General features: G+C 50.5%; 1 protein-coding gene across 1 annotated transcript; it reads left to right on the forward strand.

Annotated features, from left to right (window-relative positions):
• Positions 1–9248: 9248 nt before the first annotated feature.
• LOC147240120 (ORM1-like protein 3) lies at positions 9249–13806 on the forward strand. Its single transcript, XM_086195924.1, has 4 exons — positions 9249–9507; positions 10200–10414; positions 11212–11363; positions 12891–13806. Exons 2-4 carry the CDS (start codon positions 10241–10243, stop codon positions 13024–13026), a joined length of 462 nt encoding a protein of 153 aa, XP_086052050.1. The 5' UTR covers positions 9249–9507; positions 10200–10240; the 3' UTR covers positions 13027–13806.
• Positions 13807–19932: the final 6126 nt, after the last annotated feature.

Consider the following 19932-nt stretch of genomic DNA (forward strand, 5'->3'; position numbering starts at 1 on the left):
CACCTGGAGGTGTTATGGAATTTGAAAACATTCCTTTGCATAACTAAAAGTTTTTGAAAAGAACAAAGACAGACAATGTTGGAGGAGCTTCACCAATCCCTGAACGTCAGTGCAGATGTTGGTACGCTGATAAACCTGACACGTTCCTTTGTTAATTTTTTAAGTGCACACAGACATTTTGGAGAAAATATGGTTGTGAAAATTTTCCTCAAAGCAAAAGTCTGTGATGGACAAGAGGGATCCTGGGGAGCCTGGCAGGGCTGAGGTTTATCTTTGGGTCAGGTGAATGATCAGAGACCCACCAGCAGAGAGACACAAGGACCAAGATGGCAGCACGACATGATTCACGTTAGCTAACTGAACGTCTGCGAAATGTAGCGTTAAAAAAACAAGAACCTCTCAATAAATCTCAGAGTAGTGTAGTCCCCAGCGCTGAGACCCAGGCTAGTTAGCTTAGCACAGTGACTGGTAGTGGGTGGGAAGTGTTAGCGTAGCTCCGTCTCTGCCTGTATTAATATCAGGAGGGTTGTGTAACCTTGGTGATGAATACCAGTTTAAAATGAGGAGACGTTGTTGTGGTAGAATCAGACACGTAGCCGGAACTACTTTCCTGACTGGGTGCAGTGATTTGACGCAGCACCTCCAAAGCTCCACTGGAACTTGGGTCAACAGAACCAAAGGTTTGTTGAGGACTAGAAGAGCGACTGCTTCTACTGATGATGAGGAGGAGGAGGGTTCCTGCTGGACACACCAGCATCCTGGACCTGAGCTAGCTGATGCTAACACTTCCACCCACTACCAGCCTTTGGGCTAAGCTAACTAGCCTGGACCTGAGCGAGCTGATGCTAACACTTCCACCCACTACCAGTCATTGGGCTAAGCTAACCAGCCTGACCTGAGCTAGCTGATGCTAACACTTCCCACCCACTACCAGTCATTCGGCTAAGCTAACTATCCTGGACCTGAGCTAGCTGATGCTAATACTTCCCACCCACTACCAGTCATTGGGCTAAGCTAACTATCCTGGACCTGAGCTAGCTGATGCTAACACTTCCCACCCACTACCAGTCATTCGGCTAAGCTAACTATCCTGGACCTGAGCTAGCTGATGCTAATACTTCCCACCCACTACCAGTCATTGGGCTAAGCTAACTATCCTGGACCTGAGCTAGCTGATGCTAACACTTCCCACCCACTACCAGCCATTGGGCTAAGCTAACTAGCCTGGACCTGAGCTAGCTGATGCTAACACTTCCCACCCACTACCAGCCATTGGGCTAAGCTAACTAGCCTCAGTCTCAGCTCCCTAGAGGAGGGTCCATCCTCTCATCTGTCTTTAGGGACAATGGACAGTTAGAGACTTTCCCTAAAAGTTGTGATCCTCTTTCCAACAGTCAACAGGACACCTCTGCTCATGATGAGTGAGGACAGATTTGCATGGTCATAAATATCACAATTTAGTTTTAAAGTAGAAATCAGCTTCCTTACAGGAGGGGGAAAAATAATAAAAGCATGATTTAATGAATGTATTATAAACAATGCCATGTGTAAAATAGTTAGTGAGCACACACGGATTCTTAATCCAAGAAGTGATCATTCTGTTCCGGCTGGGCGAACTGGTTCCGTGCGTTTCCACTTATCAGAGATGAGTGTGGAAGCGGTTGGTTACCTGCTAGATTTCACGACAGCTGGAGTGCGAGCAGCCATATGGAGGCCAGCCGTGGGGAGCGCCGCTTCCAACTAACAGAGGTCATCACGCGTTCAGTGACATAGTGAGACATGTTTTATTGATTTCATCCTGATTGAAACACGTTTTTCTGCATTTGAAAGATGAAACGTGGCCCACGCATAATTATGAAAATATGTTTCTGATACCTGCAGCATTTTGTGTTTGAATCATTCATTAGCAAAGTTTGCTGTGTACCAGCCGCTCTCTTCTGAGTCCTCCTGCGTCTGAGTGCAGTATTTATTCTTCAGTGGTAGTTTGCCGGGGGACCGGGGTACTCCTGCCGGGGACCCGCAGGGTGTGAAAGAGCTCAGCGGGCTGAGGGGGCTGGAAGGTCGCCCAGCAGGGGCTGGGAGCGTGCACTCTGCAGTGAGGAGGCTGAGCGCCCGACGCAGGGCGGCCACAGTCTGGAGGTCAGTCGTGAAGTGTCTCCTTTCACCCGCCCCGACTGTGTTTTATTCCTCCATAACAAAGACGATGTGGAAACAGCACCGCACTCGACCTACCGCCCTGTTCCAGGAGGGGGGGGGGGCAATAATGGATAAATATGTGAGTGAGAGCTGATGATAGCAGCTCCTGAGTGAGGATGTCATGGCGGCAGGTCTGTTTTCCATCACCAACATTGTTGTGCGTTACAACATCAACAGAAATGTGCCGAGCTCAGCTCTGGGATTTGGATGACAGTTTCCTTGCAGGAGCGATCAACGGATGGCGGGGCCAAGGATGGATGAGGGAATGTGACAGTGGTCTAATTTATGAATGCAGGCGGAGGACTCCATCTGTGGCCTGAAACCAGGTTGAGGCCACAAGTGCGATCGCGTCTGGATGGAGGTCAACAACAGCCCAGCCTGATCTCCACATGTGCTCTGAATGGTGGCGTTTTGTAGGAATTTGTGTGGCGGGAGGCCTGGGTGTGTAGGTGCACAGAAGGGGGAGGCACATCCAGAGGTCCCCTACCGGGCCGGTTTCTACGGTGACCTGAGAAAGGCTGTAACTAGGTCCGGCTCTTTCTCAGGCCTAATCAGCGTATTACCACAAAGAAGGACATGTGTTCAGCCCCCCACCTCTTCAGCCTCCCGCCACAATCCAACCAGCATGGCTGGACACAGGCAGCCAATAAAACCAGGATTAGGAGGGTATCTACACACACTGCGCTGTAGCCAAAAAGTTTCTGAACACGCCCAACCCCGCCCTGCTCCCTTCACAAACGCCTTTTCATCATTCTTCTCTCTCTCATTGCGAACCACCTTTCACTTGTTTATATCCGTCCTTTGCCTCCTTCCTTTCAGCGCTGTAAGCTCTTCACACAATGGGCCATCCAAAAATTACTCATTTTGTTGGGGCAGTCAGCAGAACCTCCCCGTTCGACTCTCATGCCTTTGGCAGTTATCACAATGACATCGCTGCGCTCAAGGATGAGAGAGTTAATGTGAATTCATCCTCTGTACAGATTCTGCATGAATTCATGGAATTCACGGACTTCTGAGTAATCATGGAACCCCACTGAGACCAGGACACATGACTGCAGGGAGGAGGTGTGTTTGTAGTCCAACAGGAAGTGGTCATCTCCTGGTTCCTCCACCAACAGGAAGTGGTCATCTCCTGGTTCCTCCACCAACAGGAAGTGGTCATCTCCTGGTTCCTCCACCAACAGGAAGTGGTCATCTCCTGGTTCCTCCACCAACAGGAATTGGTCATCTCCTGGTTCCTCCACCAACAGGAAGTGGTCATCTGCTGCTTCCTCCACCAACAGGAAGTGGTCATCTCCTGGTTCCTCCACCAACAGGAAGTGGTCATCTGCTGCTTCCTCCACCAACAGGAAGTGGTCATCTCCTGGTTCCTCCACCAACAGGAATTGGTCATCTCCTGGTTCCTCCACCAACAGGAAGTGGTCATCTGCTGCTTCCTCCACCAACAGGAAGTGGTCATCTCCTGGTTCCTCCACCAACAGGAAGTGGTCATCTGCTGCTTCCTCCACCAACAGGAAGTGGTCATCTCCTGGTTCCTCCCCCAGCAGCCAATAGGATCGCTCCATGTGATTGTGGTGATTGAACCAGTAAATCAGCTCTGGTGAACAAAAGTTGATCTTCCAGGTTCAGTTCATCAAGATCATCTTCACTGATGAACCCTCTGATGATGCTGGAAGCCTGGATGCTACGGTTAGCAGTGCTAAGCTAACTTTAGCCTAGGAAGGAGCTACACCAGGGTCACATGACTTCACCAACACAAAGTTTGTCTCGTATTCTATTGTACTTGAAAAACAACATCCGATACAGACAGATGGAACGGGAACGGTCACTGGAGTCGCTGGTGGGATCTGTCGAGCTCCCAGTGCACACGTCCACTCCTTTAGCTTTTCATTTGTGTCGTTGAACTTCCTGGATCACTTGGTAGTGTTCTTGACCGGTTGGACCGGAACTTTTTGAAGAGATGTCTGAAATACCAAGTCAGACTTATTGACTTGTTCGCCGCCATTGCCAATGCAGCTGCCATTTTTGAGATGAGCACTTCCAGGAAAAGGAAGTCATCGTAAGAACATCCCGGTCTGCTCTGTCCTGTCATGGTTTCTCATGATGATTGCTTGTGTCTTCGTGGTGAGGAGACTCCTCCCACTAATGTGTCCTGGAAATGGGAGAGTGTTAAAGATAATATCAATGCCTTTGTCAGGGCTTTTTAAGACCGGGAACAAAGAGGACAAGAACCTTTCGCCCAAATAAACCTTTTTCATTAGAGCAGCAAACACTCGATGGCCAGGCTGTGTGAGGGGAGTTGTGTTGGGTCCCACAGGGAACCTCGGCGGTCTTCAGCCGGACACTGAGCCGGCCTAATTAAAGGGCACTTAAGCCCCACAAAGTGCGGCGGCGCAGGTTGGTGTCGGTGGGGGTCCCCGCCGAGAGGGACAGAATTCATGGCACTCGTAAACAAGGGGGTCCGGGACAGAAGGACAGAAGAGGGCTATGTGCCAGAGACTTTGTTCACACAAGATGAAGAGTCAACAGCCTCCCAGTCCCTCACCCCTCCTCAGCCATCCCCCCTAATAACCACCTTCTTCAGAGGAGCTGCAAACACAATGCTGTCCCACTCCCCTCCTCTTGCTCTCAATCACTGTTGGGACAATGAGGGGAACCCCCCCCCACACCAGCACCATCCTCCTGCCCCTCCCCAACCCCCAAACAGACACTTCTTTTATTGAAATTCTTTGGTGTTCTAATCCTCAGCTTCCTCCAGGGGCAATAATGGACTCCCTGCGTCAGCCTTTTCCAGCGCGGCTATCATCCAAGCCTGCCGGGGTCACGAGTCCACCACTGCCGTCCCCCAGCCCAGGCCGGACCGGCACCGTGACCTTTAGCTCAGGTAACGTTCTTGTTATTGTTATTGTACGTTCGAAAACATAAAGTACGAGCGATGCCTTTGCAACATCAGCGCTCTGTAAGTGACACTATTTACTCAGTTAAATTGTTGAAGTCATGTTTTTAGTGGCGTGATTCTTCCAACAAGATTGTGCAAAACTATAAGGTTGACTTTCACCAAACTTGAAGGCGGTAGAGGGGTGTGGCCTCGGCTAGGAAGGAAATTCATTACCTTTTGGAGCAGCTCCCTCTAAGATGGCTTAAATTGGCACTTTTTACAGATGAGGTTTGGCTGAGGTCACCGTGATGGAGGACTGCACTCCAGTTGGCTTGTTTGTCAGTAGGCATCCATAACGTCACGGTAACGCGACCTCAAGGCCAAAGAAACGTGACCAATGAAATATCCTCATGGACCAGCTCAGCAGTAGCATTAGCCTGTTAGCTCACCCATAGCCTGTTTGGGTGGTTTTGCTCGTGCCCTGTCCTCTTGACCCAAAATGTTCAGTTTCGACACTTTTTTTTTTTTACCATTTTCAACACGGTTTTTGTTTCCTTCAGAAATGGCCTCTGCAGTTCTGGGCTTTAGATGTTAGCAAGCTTGCGAGCTAAATTGCAGTCACAGTTACAATTCTAATGCAACAATGAACAATCAACACTCAGCTGGCAGCGTTGAACTGGGGGTGAATTGTCTCATGCAAGAGGCGCAAGCAGCAAAAAATGAATTTCATGCGATTAAACTCAAAATGACACACAGACGGAGTAAAGTGCAGCGAAATGTGACAGACAAAGAAACTGCAGAGGCACGCAGACACCATCAAAGGTCGATTGGCATGTTTGAAGGGACAAAGATGATGAATCAGTTTCTCTCTCTATCATGAACGTTCACATTGTTCAGGAATAAAGTTTGACAACAAGCACATGATGACACAAGTCAAACCGCACTTCTCTGACCTAAGACCTGTTTTTCATGTGTAAACCCTGCAGGATTATAATGCGGGATTATTGGGATTACACTGCTCGCTTCATGTCTTCGCTGTAACAAGGCTGATTAATGGTGGAAATGCACGCTGGTGATTAATGACACGATCTTGCCTGGCATGAGTGAGTGTGTGTCTGGTGCGCAGCAGCTCTGGGTGTGTTGATGGTGACACCTGCTGGTCATAATGAGGTCATCAGCCTGTAATGTGGCACTGCAGCATCTATTGTAAATGTGAGATTTGAGTTCATAAATTAGTCATTAAAATGTCGGCAGTCAAGATTGACCAGATTATATTGGAAATAACATAATTCTTCATTCTTAAGTTCATTCAGGAACACGACAAACAATCAAATGATGGAGGAAAAAAAGGAGGGAAGAAGATGTGTGTGGGGCCGCCGGGCGCCGAGCGCGCAGACGCTGCTGCGTTGCACCGTGGTGACGTGCTGAGAGTTCAACATGTGGAACTTCTCTCTCGCTGTGCAGTGAAGCTTGACATCAGGCTGCCAACCGAGCAGAGTTACATCACGTCAGTCTTGCACCGCTAACGTTGAATGCCAAGGACATTTTTGTATGACTGCATAACAACAACGCAAGAACGCTTAGAAATGGAATTGCTTGCAAATGTTTGTCAAAGGTGCAGTTTGTAACTTTAACAACAAGTAAGAGCCAATTGTAGCCCCCTCTTGTAATACCACTTTGTGCCTAAAGAGGTGATAGTGAGTGACTGACCATCCATCCATCCATTCTCTTCAGGCGAGACAGGACAGGTCGCCAGTCTGAGTATTTATGTGGACATCAATAATCTGACGAATGTTTTCCTGAGTTGCTGATGGAATCACCCTTGTCCATCCTGAACAGCAAACTTGACGGTGTTGCTTGTGGACACGGTATCTCTTTTCTTCAGGGTTATTCAGTGGATTTGTCAGTTGTCAGATACGCCACAATGACACAACTTGAATCTTGATTAGCTAAAAGGAGCTGCTGCTGCCCGAACGCACAGAACTCTCCCTTCTGAAAGCTTTTATCTCTGCTTCTTAACAGAATCGCATTTCGTCTAAAGCCCTGGCCAGGTGACCCGTGGGCATCAGCCAGCGTGTTGAGGAACGTGGCCGCCTGAGGGACTTTTCTGAACGTGGATTAAACGTGTCTGAAGAAACAGATACAGCTGCTGGACTCGAGGTTTGACCATGAAGATGTGTGAAGGCAAAGGGGAGTTATCAGAAAATGTGCGCTGTTGGACTGAGGAGGTGATGAAACGCTACCATAAAGAGCGAATAATGAGCCGGGACAAACTTGTGAATGAATTAGTTTGGTTTTTGAGCATAAAGGCCTGACAAACTTTGTCTCCACAGCGTGAAATTCATTCCAACCGTCTCTTTGCCCGGATGACGACTGGCGTGTTCATCTGCTGGCATCATCATTCCCTCATCTGCAGTCTGATCTTTGTCGTGTTCTTGACTATTGTTCCAGCGCCAGCGATGATCTCACAGTGCTGCCATCCAGTTTGAAGAGAGCTCAAGTTAACATGGCTAATGCCACTGTGGCGCCCAAGGCTGCGAGCGTCTGAGACGTCCACCGTCAGCCCGCCAAACTTGTTTGATGCCGCTCATCACGGGGGGCCCTTACAAGTGGTGAGTGTCATGTATCATCTCATGCAAGCAGAAGACAGTTGACCCTGCTGGCTTTGGGCTACTGACGGCCTGAATGCGTTGTTGAGCTTATCTGGGATCGAGAACACGACACCATTGATCTCTGACTCTGGAACCAGAGTCTCACTTCTGTTGGTGGGTTTTCATTGCCTCTGGCGTGGCTTCCTCTCACCTACGCTACAAACACAGTCAGGGGCCTCCCTTTGTATGGGGATGACACGAGCTAACCAGAGACTGGTTGATGATGACGTCTGAGATCCACCACAGCAACATCATCGATGACACCACAGTGGGGGGTCAGTGCTCCTACGGGGATGAGATGGAGCAGCTGACAGTACAACCTGCACCTCAACACCTTAAAGACCAAGGAGCTCATAATAGACAGTCCACCAGAATCTAAACTACCTGGGAGTCCACATTGAGGGGGGCCTGACCTGGAGCATGAACGCTTCTGAGCGGCTGACAAAGGCCCAGCACAGGCTCTACTTCCTGAGGGTGCTTCAGTTCTACATCAGATCCACCAGTAAACACCAGACCGGTGGATGGTGGAGGTTCAGGTCTACATCAGATCCACCAGTAAACACCAGACCGGTGGATGGTGGAGGTTCAGTTCTACATCAGATCCACCAGTAAACACCAGACCGGTGGATGGTGGAGGTTCAGTTCTACATCAGATCCACCAGTAAACACCAGACTGGTGGATGGTGGAGGTTCAGTTCTACATCAGATCCACCAGTAAACACCAGACTGGTGGATGGTGGAGGTTCAGTTCTACATCAGATCCACCAGTAAACACCAGACCGGTGGATGTTGGAGGTTCAGTTCTACATCAGATCCACCAGTAAACACCAGACCGGTGGATGGTGGAGGTTCAGGTCTACATCAGATCCACCAGTAAAAACCAGACCGTGGATGGTGGAGGTTCAGGTCTACATCAGATCCACCAGTAAAAACCAGACCGGTGGATGGTGGAGGTTCAGGTCTACATCAGATCCACCAGTAAAAACCAGACCGTGGATGGTGGAGGTTCAGGTCTACATCAGATCCACCAGTAAAAACCAGACCGGTGGATGGTGGAGGTTCAGGTCTACATCAGATCCACCAGTAAAAACCAGACCGGTGGATGGTGGAGGTTCAGGTCTACATCAGATCCACCAGTGACCTTGGTGTAGTTCCTTCCAAGGCTACCTTTATCGTGACTGCGTTCTGGATCTGTGGCTTCTTGGTGATGTCACAGTCCAGATGTCCAGACACAATCATTTTCATTTTAGTGAGACACATTTTTGTTGTATCGTAAATCTATTTTTTAAAATGCAAACTGTTCTTTTATTTGGTTCTTCAAAGTATTTTCGGTCTTGTATTTCTCTTTTGTACATTTCCTCAAATTTCATTTATAACTGTTTGAAATGTCTTATCTTGTTTCATCGACCGTCCTCCACGGTCCCGCCTCTTCTGTGACGCATGAGGGGCGTAATTGTGTATTTCGTTGCGCTGTCGTGATTGGCCAGGCCTGACCGCGTGACCTACATCAGCCAATCACAGCGGAATGCGAAGAGTGAAACGCAGCACCGAGCGGAGACGCTGCCCGGTCCCGGCGGTGCCGCCGTGTCGCCTGCTGTCAGCTGGGAGACGCAGGAAGTTCCCGGTGTCCCGGAGGTTGCGAGCGAGCCAGCGAGCGCCCGGAAGCGCGAGCAGGAGCTTCGGAGCTGGACGACGTCACCGGAAGACTGAGACCGGTGCTCCGGTGTAAGCAGCCGTTGCAGAACTGGAGGCTCCCGTAAGACGAGCAGTGAGATCATCCAGGTGAGGACCGAAGCCATTTTGCCTCCAGTGACGCGGTCCGTGAGGCACCAACAGCCGCGGGAGCTCCTCACGTCTGCTGGTGACCGCATGGGAGAGGAACGTCACGTTACAACGGTGAAAGCACGGTTCTTGAGCAGCAGATGCTAACATGCTCAGCTGTTCTAGTTCTGCCAAAGGTCAAAGGTTAAAATGCAGCTGACCTGCATAGCTGACGTTAGTTCCAACAACAGCAACGTCCTGGTTGCCGATTGGCTGGCATGTGACCTGCGGTTGCTTCAGGACTGAATTCCAACCTGACAGGCGTTCCGGGACCCACGTGGTTGGACCATCACAGTCATGCTGGCTTTACTCAGTGAGGAGCCATGATGATGTAAGCAGGCGGTGGGCGTGTCAGGGGTCAGATTGTGTAATAATTGTGTTTATTTGGGCCAAAAACCCCAAACGCATCCGAGACTTCATCATGTGAGCCACCGTATCTGTGCTAGTACTGCTGTACGTGTGTAGGTGGCGGTTCAGAGGTCAGGGCCATTGTGTGGTGATGTCACCGCCGTTGTTGAGTAGGTCACAGGTGAACCATCAGATGGGTCAGAGGTCAGTCTTGACCCCGGGTGGCGAGGGACTGGCTGCTGGCTTGTTATGATTGTGGCACCTGCCCTCTTCCTCTCATCCTGCTCTTTTATATTTTGAACTAGCCGAGTGTTGCCGAGGCGGCGGCGGCACTGCTGCCGCCATCATGAACGTGGGCACGGCGCACAGCGAGGTGAACCCTAACACCCGGGTGATGAACAGCAGGGGAATGTGGCTGTCCTACATCCTGGGCATCGGCCTCCTGCACGTCATCCTGCTCAGCATCCCCTTCGCCAGCGTCCCCGTCGTCTGGACGCTCACCAACCTCATCCACAACCTGGTCAGTAGCAGAACGAGCCACACGCTCGCGTTCCCTCTCACACGTTCCACTGACGCACTCAGGTAGAACTCAGGAGGCTGGTCTGTCAGAGGCGAATAGATCATAACCTCAACTACTAACAGTTGGGTAGAGGCCGAATTTGACCTTTGACCCTTCAGAGCCTTACAAACAGACTTCAGGTCTCTTCCTCAGGTGAGCTTGTTGAATTTGATGACAGTGAGATGGATGACGTCAGAGGAGGCGGAGCTGCTTCCTCTGATCCAGCTGTTTCTCTGAGTGATGATTTGATTCTGATGCTCTGCGGCTCGTTTGTCTGTCTGGACGTCTTCGTGTTTCGCTTCATACCAAACACTTCCAAGCTGTGGAGTTTGTGAATCACGCCCCCCGGTGTTCAACATGAGGAAATGCATTTCTTTTTGGAAGTAGCAGCTGAGTAGCTCAGATGCTAATTTAGCCTGATTTTAAAACAGGACACTAACGCATGCTCATGCAGAAGGCTGCCTCCTTATGCACATTTGCTTCAGAAAGTGTACTTGATGTTCTCTAACCTGTAGGTAGCGCTGTTTGTAGCAGAGGAGCGTTCATGCTAGCTCACTCCCTGCTCGTTGCTCCGGCAGCTTCTCTCCCACTGAGCAGCGTTGGTTGTAGTTTCATGAGTTGTCCAGAGGGACGTCAGTGAGTAGTTAATCCTGCGCTCAGCGGCGTGACTTCCCTGATCATTCAAGAGGAACTTCATGAGTGACAGCTGGCCTCCCGCCAGCGCCAGCCCGCTAACGTGTGTCTCTGCTGGCTCTCAGTGCATGTACCTGCTGCTCCACACCGTCAAAGGGACGCCCTTCGAGACCCCTGACCAGGGCAAGGCCCGCCTCCTGACTCACTGGGAGCAGATGGACTACGGCGTGCAGTTTACCGCTTCGCGCAAGTTTCTCACCATCACGCCAATCGTCCTGTAAGTGACCTTCCGACCTCCAGACTTGATGAGCTGGGGAGGGGCAGTTAGGCTCCTCCTCCTCTGTCTTCTATAGGATGTTACTGTGTCAGGTGTTGATAGAAACATGGTGTCTGATGATGAGGAACACGCGTGTCAGACTAGTTAGAGTTGTTCCGCTCCTTACATCAGCGTCAGCGAGCACTCGAGTCTAGAACCCGTCCGTCAGCACGTCTTTCATCCCGCAGAGCCGAGCAAAGCGACTGTTTTGCCAGACATCCTCCCGTTGCTCTTAACCAGCGCCGCGTTACCACTGGCAGCAGCTGATTTTACTGTGGCGAAGAAGAAGCAGCGAGCACGTGCTGTCACGCTAGCTTGAGCTAGCTTCAGCAGTGAAAACTATTCGAGCTGTAAGACGTGAAGGTTCCAGTTGGGAGGGGCGCCACCGTCCTGTTGGGGCGGCCATCAGTGGCGATGTCAAGTTATTCGAAGGCGCATCATGCAGAAGAACACGGCGAGTTCAACAAGACCAACGAACTGCAGCAGGAAACGCTGGAAACCAGGTTGAGGCCATGGGCTGGACCTCAGCAGGCCTCTGGTGGAGGAGCCGCCATGCGCTCACAGGTCACGGCGTGCTAACGCTTCCCTGAGGGGATCCAGGTACTCTACCTTTGATGATGCCTGTTCTTTCTCAGGTTTGACTGTCACTCAAGAATAGAAAGCTCAACGCCACGGACGATCTGTCAGTACCACATCAGTACAGCGATGACAGATTCTATTCAAGGGTATGAAGCGTTGTATTCCAATGGTACTGGTATCAGTACTCCGTATCAGCAGATATTCCAAGTTCAGGTGTCAGTATCTCTACCTGCAGCCTTCTACCAGGAAGCACAGGTCTCCAACATGTTTCCTGAGTTCACTCATGACTTTATATGGTCGTCTACTCTGCTCAGGCAGCTGGTGGGCGGAGTCATGATGAACTCCAGGCCTGTTTAAGATCCAGATGAGTGATCAGCTTTCATGGGATCTGGAATAAAAGTCCAGAGCTGCTTTCCTCAGAAGTGGACGTCCTCTCATCACCGCCAGGCTGCGGGCTGACGGACGAGGGTCGCACCTCCAGTTGCATCATGGGTGCAGCACTTCTCATTGGCTGTTGATCAGCCTGAATTGCTGTCACTCACATTCTCAAAATAATGACTTGCGTAAGAGAATCCAGCAAGATGGCAGAACCAAGAGCGTCACTCAAGAAACGCCGCTCAACTACAACAGCGCCGTCACCCTTTCCCCAGTAATCCCAGGAGATTCTGGACGATGATACTGCCATGTAAGGACGTCCTCCCTCTCTGACTTCCGCAGCCTGATTGATTAGCGCCGCTCTGTCATTGGCCGCTTGGGGGGGCTTGACGTATAGTGATGGCGACAGATGTCATAGCAACAGAAGTGGCGGACACCAGCTGGTAGGCTTGCTAGCAGAGTGACGTGAGTCCAAACACGGCCGAAGCTCATTTGTCTCCTCATGTCTCCGTCCTCTGTCTTGTCTCCCCGCAGGTACATACTGACCAGCTTCTACACCAAATACGACCGCGTCCATTTCGTGGTCAACACGGTGTCTCTGCTCACCGTCCTCATCCCCAAGCTGCCGCAGCTGCACGGCGTCAGGATCTTTGGGATCAATAAATACTGACCAAGTGGACAAGGACACCTTCCTCTCTACATCCCTGTAGAGGACTGGGCCTCTGCCTGGGGGCGGAGCTGTGAGGATGCTGCTGAGCGGCTCCTGATGAAGCGGTGAGGGGACGCTGCCTCGATGGCGAGCGCTAACAGACACTAAACAGGCCAGAGAAAAGCAGAAGGAATGTCGGTGCTGAGAGGCGTTGATGGTCCGGTTCTGTAGGTTCCGTGGAGCGCCAGGTGCAGCAGGGGACCCAAGTACCTACCAATGCTGGCACATTCAGGCTGCAACTGAAGGGGTTTGGTCTGTGATGACACGCCGCTGAGGTCACTCAGCTTCCCATGGCGCCAGCAGCTCTACGGTCATGAAGCGGTGAACGGCTGCAGAGACCAGACGCCAACAAACCACACTTTATATCTGGACGCCACTGCCCCCTCAGGGCCCAGAGCGAGAATGCTCCGTGTGGTCGCCACTGGTCCTGGTCGGGCCCAGCAGGCGGGGCCCAGCAGGCGGGGCCCAGCAGGCGGGGCCCAGCAGGCGGGGCCCAGCAGGCGGGGCCCAGCAGGCGATCAGCTGATAACCAGGTTCCTGTTGAATGAGTCAGGTCTGCGTCTGAAGGGTGAAACTGTCTGTGCTGTCGTAGAAACGCAGGTTTTGCCCTCTACTGGTTGAAGTTTTGTGCTCTGAGCGTTGAATGATGCCATTGGCTGATCTGGTATCAGCTGACATCACGGAGGCGCGTTGACGTTTTCCATCTTGGTATTTTGATGTATTAAAGGTTGATGGAAAATCTGAACTGAAGTGAAGTGAATTTCATAATGAAGTTTGTGTGTTTGCTGAGCTGCTGTTTGTCCCAGGATGTTCTGGTCATGAGGTTCTGGAGGTCGAACGTCCCGCCTCACATAACTGACCTGGTGTTGCTCTCAGGTCATGTGATGGAATTCTCCAGACTTCTCTCCTGAAATGAAAATTGAACCTTTATGAAGTCACATTTCAGGAAAAGTTATGAAGTTCAGCTGACTGACCCTCGACGGCTGCTGTAGCGCCACCGTCAGGTCAGAGCCATGCGAGGAAGTGACACGTAGTTGGTCGTCTGGAGGAGAAGAAGGCGGCAGACATGAGCGCGTGAGTCGAGACTCAACTCCTCTCCCATCCTCCAGCTGCTGAAGAACCGCAGCTGAGGCGGCACCGGTTGTGTGACGGCGCTCCAGCAGGGGGCAGCAAACGTCCGTCAGTAACCTCAATCTGAGGTGACGCTGGCTCCTATAAATAGAGGCGCCTGAAGGAGAGATTATTGGTCCTTCTTCTCTGCTTGTTCACTCATTTGTACACACCTAGGTCATTATTACCATGGCAACAAGATGGTTTATTTTCCTTCGGCTCTGATTCCAAACCTTCCGTTCGCAGAGCCATCGCAAGTACAGGTCAAGTTCAGTGAGTCAGAGGTGAGGAGGCGTGCCGTCATTGGTCCTCCTGACTGGGAGAACGATGACCAGCCGCTGACGCCATGATTCCAATTTTGTGCTCATGACCACTGACGCTGTGTGATGCGCAGCAGCTTCCTGTTGGTGATGTGGAACCCTGAATCTCCATGATGACACAGAGGGAGGATGGAATGTTAATTTGTTCAATCAGAATCCAACTGTCCTTGAACAATCTCTCCCCCAAACAGTTGACATGCGAATGTGTACTTTAGGACTCAAAGAGCCAGGGTTTGGAAAAACTCCAAACGATGAATAAAGATTGGTGTCGGAGAACTTCCTTCATCTTCAGTTGCTCATCTCCTCAGGGCCCTCGAAAGGACCCGCCCTCAGGTGGCGAGAGGCATGGCTCCTGCTGCCAATCAGTGGGGGATCATGACGCAACATTGCAGGAGCGTCCTTGCTCGCTGGGGTCTTGCCTTCGTCATCAGAACTGTGCTCATCACCACCGCGTCTTGTGTTTTATCTGCTTTTTTAACTTCATCAACAGTCTGACACCTCCTCCCTCCGCCTGAGGAGGCGCTGGTGTTCCACCATCCTCACCCAGCATGGACGCAGCCTCAGCCGGAACGTCCCCGGCAGCCGAGGGAAGGTGAGCCGATGGCGTCGACTGCCACTGAGGAGCGAGGCACGGGGCTCAGCGAGCATGGCTCTGTCTCCTCGCTTGATGCAACAGCACCTCATATAAAAGGCGAGGCGGAGAGCCGCTCCTGCGACGCCCCGCTGTGACATCCCCACACTCCCCCCGCTAATAACGTGCTTGAGCGTGAGTATTGTGTGTTGCATGTAGGAAGGAGGACGGAGGCTGCACAGAGGCACCCCACTAAAAATAGAGGGAAACAAGAACTGGATCAATTAGTGATGAGGCCGGGTCGCCCGCGGCGTCTGAGCCCAGCAACGGCGTCCTCTTGAAGCTGGTCTGCTGACAGCGGCAGGCTGGAGGACTCACGGGAGGTCAGTGCTGCCCCAGGAGGACCGTGGTCCCGTCCAGGGCCTCCCACTGCTTTCTGAGTGGGAGGTGAAGATGTCCTCCAGCACCTCAAGGTAGGGCCTGGAGGTGCTGGAGGACATGATTTTAAAAATACTTCACTGACAAAGGACCTTTCAGTCCTCATCCATTGCGTCCACACTGATTGAACATCGGAACAATTTTTGACCTTTAACCTTTGCTAAAGGAAAAAGTGTTGCAGTAACTGAACGTTAACGTCCGAAGTAAATGAAAATGGGAACTACAAAGTAAAACTGTGAAATGTCTCCATGCTGCTGGCCTGAAGTTGCGGCCATGTTTCAGCCCCACTAGCTGGATGCTGTGGACTCCAGGCTCAGCCGGACAGAAACCAGCTTGAAAGCAATGATCGTAGTTTGAAAGATTAAACACAGAAACAGGATGCTTGGGACTGGAGGGGAGGAGTGTCGGTGTCAGGTGTTGCTTTCCTTAATCTGGTGGTTTCCTTCCTTCATAGAAGGAAGTATTTACTGCAGTATTACTCCCCTCATCCATCCTCAAGTGGTGGAAGCCAAAGTTTGAACAACAATGTGAAATATGTGATAATAATAATGTGTAATTGAATAATCTGCAAATGTGATCATCTAGAAACCTATCCAGCACGTCACAGGTAGCAGGACGACCTGCACTACCGGTTCCTACTTCGGTTCCGTTCTTGCTGAGTTTTATGTGTAAACCAGTAAGGGTCACATGACCGTGGTGAACTGAGGCCTAGAAACGTGGGTCACTGGATGAATGTGTGAACAACCGAAGCTGACAGACAGAACGAGCAGAGCAGAGCGGCGAGGAGAGCAGCACCCTCAGGCCGTGGTCCTGGTCCCTCACAGCAGCGTGAGCAGAAGCTAACGTGGCTAACATCAGCGTGATCCGCTTCCTGGGACCTGCAGGAGTGGCAGCGCCTCCAACAGGGAGCTGCTGCTTCTGTCCTCGGGCCACGTGGGCTGGTGATCGCAGCTCAAGTGTCGGATGTCTCAGCGAGTCCAAACTGTCTGAGTCGAGACTGAAAACCACCTTATTGCTTTTCCAGACGAGCGCTCGGTGGTGACGCGTCTGATGATGAATGAGCTGTCTACCTGGGGCGGCCCTGGGCCAAATCATAAAACCTTAGCCAGATCTATCGCAGGATAGAGGAAGATTCATGTATTGTTCTTGTTTTACATTATTAAAATACTCATTCCATCCAATAATAAGATTTATGAGCACTTAGTGCAGTTTTCTACCAGCTGCATACGATTTGTCGGTGTTGGCATAAACGGTGAAAAAGCTCCAGTCAGGAATGAAACATCATGGCTTAAGAGACGCTCCTAATGAGCTTTCAGTTTGCTGCAGTTCAGCGCTGCACTGCTGGCGATGAAGCCACGAGGAAGTCTGAACGCTCTTAATTAATTACCCAGGGCCTCGGCAGCGTTTTGCTCCAGCTTTGTGTTATTTTTGCTTCAGTTTCCTCTTCAAGGACAGTCAGCTCGATTGTTCTCCAGCAGCGGGGGGTGTTTGGGGTGTTAGCACGGCGGCAGGGATTCATTCTCTCGCTCAGAGTGTGAAGAGGAGGGAGCCACAATGAAGAGGGAGGGATAATGGTGTTGAAGTCTTCCTCACTGGAGTCAGAGACGAGTCACAGGTTTGGGATCAACTCTGACAGTCGAGCAAAACAAAAAGAAACAAAACGTGTTTCCGTGATGCGACTGAGCTGAGGAGTGGAGGGAGGCGGTTTGTGGAGGCGTCGGCTCGCAGGACTCGACTGAAACCCCAACAGCTGGATGATCACAGATCTTCTGTCTTTACAAAGGAACATGAAGAGATCAACACGTAACGGCCACTAGAGGGCACTCTGACAGCGTCTGCCGGCACCAGGATGAGCCAAACCTGTCGCTGCACGAGTGGTGATTGGTGCCGAGCTGATGAGAGGAGGAGCTTCATCTCCTGTTTGGCACACGTTCAGTTTTTGGAAACAGAACCTCCTCTGATGAGTGTAAAACTTTCCCAAACTTTTCAGAGTTTGCCATCAAGGTCCAATAAATGAAACCCAACTGCAAAAACGATTATGAACATTGGCGGAGGGGCAGAGCCTGGGCAAAGGAAGAACCTCTCAAGTTAGGGTTAGATGACTCACTGTGCCACCTGATGGCAACAGGAAATGACTTGGTTTTCTCGCCATGTTGACATCCTCGTTCTAGTGGATGGACCAAATCATCTCAGATGTGGTCAGAACCTCCTTGGCAATGGATCAGTGTGAAGACTCAGAGGTTACCATGGCGAGGAGGCGGCCAAGTTTGGTCAGATCTTTAATGAAGACGTCCACAAACCAAAGTCAATGGAAGCTGATGATCTTCCAGGTTCAGTTCGTCAGGATCATCTTCACTAATGAACCCTCTGATGATGCTGGAAGCCTGGATGCTACGTTAGCAGTGCTAAGCTAAAGTTAGCCTATGAAGGAGCTACACCAGGGTCACTGGTGGATCTGATGTAGACCTGAACTTCCACCATCCACCGGTCTGGTGTTTACTGGTGGATCCGATGTAGACCTGAACCTGCTGGTATCTCCAGCTGCTGGTGATTTCAGGTCCCAACCTGGAGGCGAGGGAACCAGACGTTCTCCTGCATCTGTAACTCACTTCCCTGTTTTATGACCAGTTCCTGCAGCGTTCCAGAGATGCGTTCCTGCCTTTGATCACCATATTGAGCGGTTCATGCTCGGGGGTCCCCTGCCTCAGAGCTTTGCTGTATTTCATAATTGGTTCGACTTCAAGGTTGGATTTATTCCAAATGTCAGATGGAATCGCAGCCTTAAATGTAAATAATTAAAATTAATTGATACTGAATAATCTGCTCTAAATTGGACCAGTTATTATTGGTCTGAAAGTGTCCAAAGTTCAAAGCGTCACAAGCCTGATTGGATATCAATAATTGAATCTATGGGATACTTGCATCAGTGGAGCTTTCACTAAAGCTCTCCATCCATTTGGAGCACCCTTCCCCTGTGATAACAAAGTCTCATTGACAGCTGCAGCCGGAGGGCAGCGCCGCTCCCAATCATCATAATAGGGAGGCTTCCACTTTGAACTGCTGACAGTTGTTGCATTCAAGAGCTTGTGAATGCAACAACTGTCACAAGTTCAAAGTGGAAGCCTCCCGTCTGATTATTTCACCAGAAGGGTTTTAAATCTGAGAATTATTTGGTGAGAGAACAAGTGACCTCTCATCAGGTTGTTATCGTGTAGGAACGTTGGTGTTAAGACAATGAGGTGAGATAATGAAGCGCTTTGATAACCTTTAGAGGAATGTGCCAACTTGTTGGGCCTTAACAGTAGCATAGCTGCGTCTCTGCCTGCATTAATATCAGGAGGGTTGTGTAACCTTGGTGATGAATACCAGTTTAACGTGAGGAGACGTTGTAGTGGTAGAATCAGACACGTAGCCGGAACTACTTTCCTGACTGGGAGCAGTGATTTGACACAGCACCTCCAAAGCTCCACTGGAACTTGGGTCAACAGAACCAAAGGTTTGTTGAGGACTAGAAGAGCGACTGCTGCTACTGATGATGATGAGGAGGAGGGTTCCTGCTGGACACACCAGCATCCTGGACCTGAGCTAGCTGATGCTAACACTTCCACCCACTACCAGCCATTGGGCTAAGCTAACTAGCTTGGACCTGAGCTAGCTGATGCTAACACTTCCCACCCACTACCAGCCATTGGGCTAAGCTAACTAGCCTGGGTGGAGGGTCTTTTGTATTCTTGTCTGGTTCTGGGGACAATGAACAATAAGAGACTTTCACTAAAAGTTGGTGTGAAACTGTAAACTGGACAGGCGCCATGTGACTTGCCTTGATCATATAAAAAAATACTCTTTTTATTGTTGACTTCAAAACACGGGATCAGGTTCAGTTGGAGCAAGTTCTTCATTGTTTGTCTCGAGGACGAGGGATGTTGTGGCGGCTGGAACCTTGGAGGTGTCGTCTAGCAGGTGAATGAATCAGGTGTCTGTGAGCCAGAGTGGGCCAGTAAATCTAGGAGCTCTCAAAGTCTCTGCCTGTGGCCAAAGTCTGGTCCCCATGATCCACTTCATCAAACATTCAGGAGACTGCTGGAATAGTAAAATTCTTCATCATAAATTGAGATTCTGGCAGAAGGGAGTTACACATTATATTAAATGAAACAAACACATTCAGTCAGTTCGTCCATGCTTTGATTTGACCTTTGACCTTCAAGCTTGTGAGTAAATTCTTTGAACGAATCATTTACAGCTCCAATGTTACGACTTCCTACTTCAGCTTTCACAGACAATAAATTGGTGCAACAATAAAACAGGGGCTAAGCAAACAGAGCCTGTGTGCCTGCTGCAGTTTGTGTACATTAACTGTCGGATCAGGTGACCTGCTGCATTATTGAACACGCCCGCTCCATTAACTCCCACTTGTTTGCTGGAGGTGTT

Source organism: Aulostomus chinensis, chromosome 23, assembly GCF_037954235.1.
Source record: "Aulostomus chinensis isolate RoL2024-O1b breed Wild chromosome 23, RoL_Achi_v1.0, whole genome shotgun sequence".
NCBI classification, from domain to species: Eukaryota; Metazoa; Chordata; class Actinopteri; order Syngnathiformes; family Aulostomidae; genus Aulostomus; species Aulostomus chinensis.

Coding starts and splice junctions, on each gene's coding strand:
- LOC147240120 (XM_086195924.1), top strand. CDS start 10,241: ATGAACGTGGGCACGGCGCACAGCGAGGTGAACCCTAACACCCGGGTG. Junction 10,415..11,211: donor CCAACCTCATCCACAACCTG/GTCAGTAGCAGA, acceptor GCTGGCTCTCAG/TGCATGTACCTGCTGCTCCA. Junction 11,364..12,890: donor ACCATCACGCCAATCGTCCT/GTAAGTGACCTT, acceptor GTCTCCCCGCAG/GTACATACTGACCAGCTTCT.